The 4,769-nt window shown below is 34.1% G+C and overlaps 1 protein-coding gene across 1 annotated transcript; it reads right to left on the reverse strand.

Annotated features, from left to right (window-relative positions):
- Positions 1-708: 708 nt before the first annotated feature.
- Positions 709-4,546, reverse strand: LOC112733583 (GDSL esterase/lipase At5g45920). The gene is made up of 5 exons (XM_025782595.3): positions 4,183-4,546; positions 3,732-3,968; positions 1,959-2,026; positions 1,693-1,857; positions 709-1,078 (listed from the first exon to the last, which is right to left on the reverse strand). Exons 1-5 carry the CDS (start codon positions 4,279-4,281, stop codon positions 922-924), a joined length of 726 nt encoding a protein of 241 aa, XP_025638380.1. The 5' UTR covers positions 4,282-4,546; the 3' UTR covers positions 709-921.
- Between the last annotated feature and the right edge of the window lie 223 nt (positions 4,547-4,769).

Genomic DNA, 4,769 nt, shown 5'->3' on the forward strand with positions numbered 1-4,769 from the left:
TTTTTATAGATATGGAGATAATTTTGTTTTTAATTCGAATTCATAAATTAGAGGCTCAATTTTATTTTGGAAACAAAACTTAGAATCTGATTTGGAGTAACAGAGAAATCTGAACTTTAAATTTATGTGGCTAAAAATTTTCTTTAAGAGATAAGCAAATTGTTGGGTCAATTTTGTGAAAAAAAATTATAAACCACATCAATTTGTAGTATTCACATTAAAAAAATACATCAAATATTTACATTACTAAAAACACCACTTAAATCACAAGATTTGTGGTATCCACACTAAAAAAAATACATCAAATATTCACATTACTAAAAACACCACTTAAATCACAATGCTAAAAATAAAAAGTCGATATAGAATACTGATCAGACATCACTATTAATCAAATTGTCAATACAAATCTAAGAAGAATTAGCATATGTTGAAATTTTAAGATTATGAGACGATGAAAAGAGCTTAATTAAATTTGTGAGCATTGCTGTTATTAAAATTTATTATTTTTTACTATTATTTTTAATCATTAATTCAATTTTTTTAATATAATGATTTAATAATATAATTTTATTTGATATTTTTAAATATTAATAATTAACTGATGACTAAAAAGTAATAAATTCTAATAATGTTCTATCATTCTTATTTTGAAATAGAGGTCCTATTTTGTAATAGTGTAATGATACTCCATCTTTTGAAACCTTGTTTTCAGTATCAAATCAAACTCATTAACACAGAAAATTGTAATTTAATACAATTCAAGAGCAATGCAAGTATCTATCCATTATCAAAGGAAAACTTGTAACACTTCTCCACATAAGCTTAAATCATTTTACATAAACTAGCAGAAGTAGCAAAGCTTTCAACAATGGTGAACATACAATAATAACCCCAAAGAAAAGGCATATCATTCTATTACTACTGAAATGCCTTCAGAGGATCATTAGGATTGATATCAGCTATTAGAGGGAGTTCAGCTGTCATTGATTCAACACTCACGCCTTCATCTCTCAGCTTCGCCACCACTTCGTCGAAAACAACTTGATTCCCTTTTTTAGTGAGATGCAAACCGTCGCTGCATGTCAGTTATCAAAATCATGTATCCATTTCAAACTCCGGTTATTTCTCAGGCAAGGCAAATCACAGAACACAGGCAAAAAAATCTCAGTGTTTGCAGCATAAGCATATTAAAGTAGCTATGATCCAAAATGTGATATTTACATGAAACTTTCTCTGTTCTTCACTTCCTATATATGGAGCTTATTAAATTTTCAGTAGTCTTCAATTTACATCTTTGACCAAAGCATACCTTTCAAATAATTATATTCTGCACAAGTTTAAAGGTTCTATACATTGCTATAATGACTGATGACTACTCAGTCAATAGCATCATCACATTCATTAGCATGCTTAAAAAGGAATAAATGATAGCTATTTCGCTATTTTAATATTGCACATTAGTGACAAGGACCAATTCTGCTAAAAAATAGTTGAGAGATAATTTGGTTTTGATGTATGGACAATTTATAAGCATGCTCACCTTATAGCCCTATACATTTTCCTATAGAGAGTTTGACATTATGTAATACAACACCCTACATAAAACCACTCTTTGGGCTTGAAGCACAGGTAATGTGCATCGAGAATGAGAGCGGCATGGATCAAATTCCTCATAGGCAAAGGCTATACCTTAGATATTCTTTCTTCCAGTCGGGGCACTGCTGCATTTTGGTCCAGAGATCAATCACAGGGACTCCACATTCTGCAGCCACAGCAGTGCATGCTTTAGCATACTCGCCAGCAGCTTCGTTTGTCCTCTCAGGAAGACCCTGTGGGTTGTCTGTATATGGATATCTGCAAAAGATATTTTGCGAATCGTCAACTTTAAATCTCTGTCAATATCTCCAAAATTCTATAGGTGGATAGAAGGAAAGAGGGGCCAAAAAAAACCATACTGAAGACGTGCAACTTCGTCAATTGGAGGAGGCGTTATGAGTAGAACAATTGCTTTTGGCCATAGCTTCTGAAATTCAAAGAAAGATTTCACGACATCTAGATAGTAAGCAACGGTGAGAATGAAAGCAAAATCAAATTCAGAGAAAACACAAGATGAAATGGAATCTCCTCCATCATAAGGCTCATGTTACATGTAGTCCTTTCATGTTCCTATATTGAAAGCAGTTCCAAAGTTAATTTGATGTGCTCAGATGGTGATTGAGCTTGTAATTTATTATTGGTTTCATGCCAAGAGCAAATAATGACTTACAAAAAGGTTTTCTTAAAATCAGAACCCAACACTGAAAACATAATAGATATATTGGTTATGCTATATGTTACATCCCAGATAGTCCAAAAAACAAGAAGGTTAATATGGATGCATCAAATGTTATTCATAAGTATGAACTAGCACAAACTAAAATAGGGGCTGGGAAAAATAAACATTTCATCTTATTTAGAAAATTTATATGTCACAATCAACTTTGAGCCTTAGCCTTTTAAAGGGTGTTGGAAGAAAAACGCTACTAGCATCTACTTTTGTCTAATTCATTGCTTGTTAGATTATTTTTACTGATAAATTCATGTCTCATGATATCATAAATATAGTCCATTATCCATATTCCCGAACATAATTATATAAAATGAAAGTAGCCCAACATAAGCGTCAGCATTCATTAGCACAAGTCTTAATCCTTAAGGAGCCACCGCTCTTTCCACACCTAAAGTGACTTTTGGTCTCTTCCAAAATCTTATCTTGCTTCACTCCCAGAAAGGCAACAAGCAAGTATTGAAATCTTTGGTCCCTTTTCTCCATGTCCCTTATTTTTCCTTGGTAAAAAATTCCTTTTTCTCAGTTGCCATTTTTCAAAGATAAAAAAGAAAAGAAAATTGCCATTGTGGAATTAAGAGAACTGACAAGGGATCATAAAGAAAGTGACAAATGGTTTTAATCCAACGTGGAAACAGCTAGGAAACCACATCCACATAATGTAGACAAGTTAACTCGAATAAAGGTCTTAGCACAAGGTTCATCAAGCAACATATATGCATGGGCACTGTGAAAACAACAATCCCTGATAGCCTCCTACACTCTAGACCAAAAATGATTATCGAAAACTCCTTAAAAGTAAGAACCTTTACAAACTCCACTACCATAGAAAGCAATGCCTATCTATTTAGATTTTATTAAATTAAATTGTCAATCCCACTCATAACTCACTTAACCCCTTTTTCAAACTTTGAATTTAACAAGGTGTATAAGTGCACCAAATTAAATGTGTAAATAGATTTTGTGTGTATTTTTGCAAGTCTGTCGTGGACAAGTGGGAAATAGAAACAGCGACAGCCACTGCATGTGTTTGTTGTTTGACCCTACAAGCCACAGTCATCAACAATTTTTAAAAGGGTCCCCCACAACCCATCTTTGACTAACCAGACTAAGAAACAGCCATCATTAACACTCAAACCCCACAAGTGACAAATGATTAATCCTTTTTGCTGTATATGCATTGGAGTAGTGTTGGCTCCAAAGCATGCATCAAAATCAGTGGGTCAAAACTCAAAACTACTAAAAGCCTTTTCTGTCACTCAAAACACAGTGTCCTCTTTTTCTATTTTCTATTTTTTCCCCCTTTTTTTCTTCTGGGTTTCAACACCGCCTAACTTTTGCTTATTCATTTGGAAGTTTGTTGCAAAAAACAAAGTCATAAACACACACAAGGCATGCCTACCTTGAAGAAGGAGACAATGGAGTGAAGGTTGTGCTTGTATTCATTGAGAGGCACGTGCTGAAAACCAGAACACCTATCTGGAAGGGTAGCATCGTTAGCACCAAAGAAAACAGTGACAGCAGCAACCGGTGCATCACCATCTCCTTGTGATGGTGGGGCTTCAGGGAAAACCTTCTCCAACACCTTCAACGCCCACCTAGTGTTGTAGCCGCTATACCCTCTCAGCACCACATCTACCTGAAGAATACAAAACAAAACATCACCATCATGGACAACCCCATTCTCAAAAGCTTCAAACTTTACATGCAAGTCATCTTACCCTTCATGTGAAAAAACCTACAAAAAGCTAAGCTTTTAAATGTATATATCATGAATGGTCAACCCATTAATAGGAAGATTCAAACTTTGATAAGCTAAGAAGAAGAAGAAGAAGAAGATGAAAGATGAATACCATGCGGCAGAAATGGTTGGCAAGAGAGGCACCCCATCCACCTTCAGAGAATGATTCCTCGGTGATTGAATCACCCAACAGATAAATCCTTGGCCTCATGTCACAAGCTGGATGATCAAGTGTTTAATTACTAATAAACGAATCTGAATCTAGATTCGATACAAATCCACAAGTCTCTCTCTCACTCAGTGACTTGTTGCTGCCTAAATAATTGAGCTGGCCTTATTATTTTATTATTATTTGGTTTATTTTTGTTTTATAATTGGGTGTAGCGGAAAAGTGAAGTGCAAATGAAATGGAAGGAAGGGTGGGATCTAAAAGGGGCCAGTGAGAGAAGAAAAAAGGCACACACGCATGGAGCGACACTGATTTCATGGGGACAAAATCACTTTTTGCTACTACACTACTACTAGTAGCGTGCCAACCAAACTGCCATTTGCTAAATTCTAAAGTCTTTTGTTAGGGAGACTGTTACTTTTATAAATAATGTCAATAATAAATTTTATAATTGATCTAATATGTAAAAAATATTCTATTTTTAAATTATTTTTTAAATTTTAATATTAGGATAATTATTTATATATTTA

This window comes from Arachis hypogaea, chromosome 13 (genome assembly GCF_003086295.3).
Source record: "Arachis hypogaea cultivar Tifrunner chromosome 13, arahy.Tifrunner.gnm2.J5K5, whole genome shotgun sequence".
Lineage (NCBI taxonomy): Eukaryota > Viridiplantae > Streptophyta > Magnoliopsida > Fabales > Fabaceae > Arachis > Arachis hypogaea.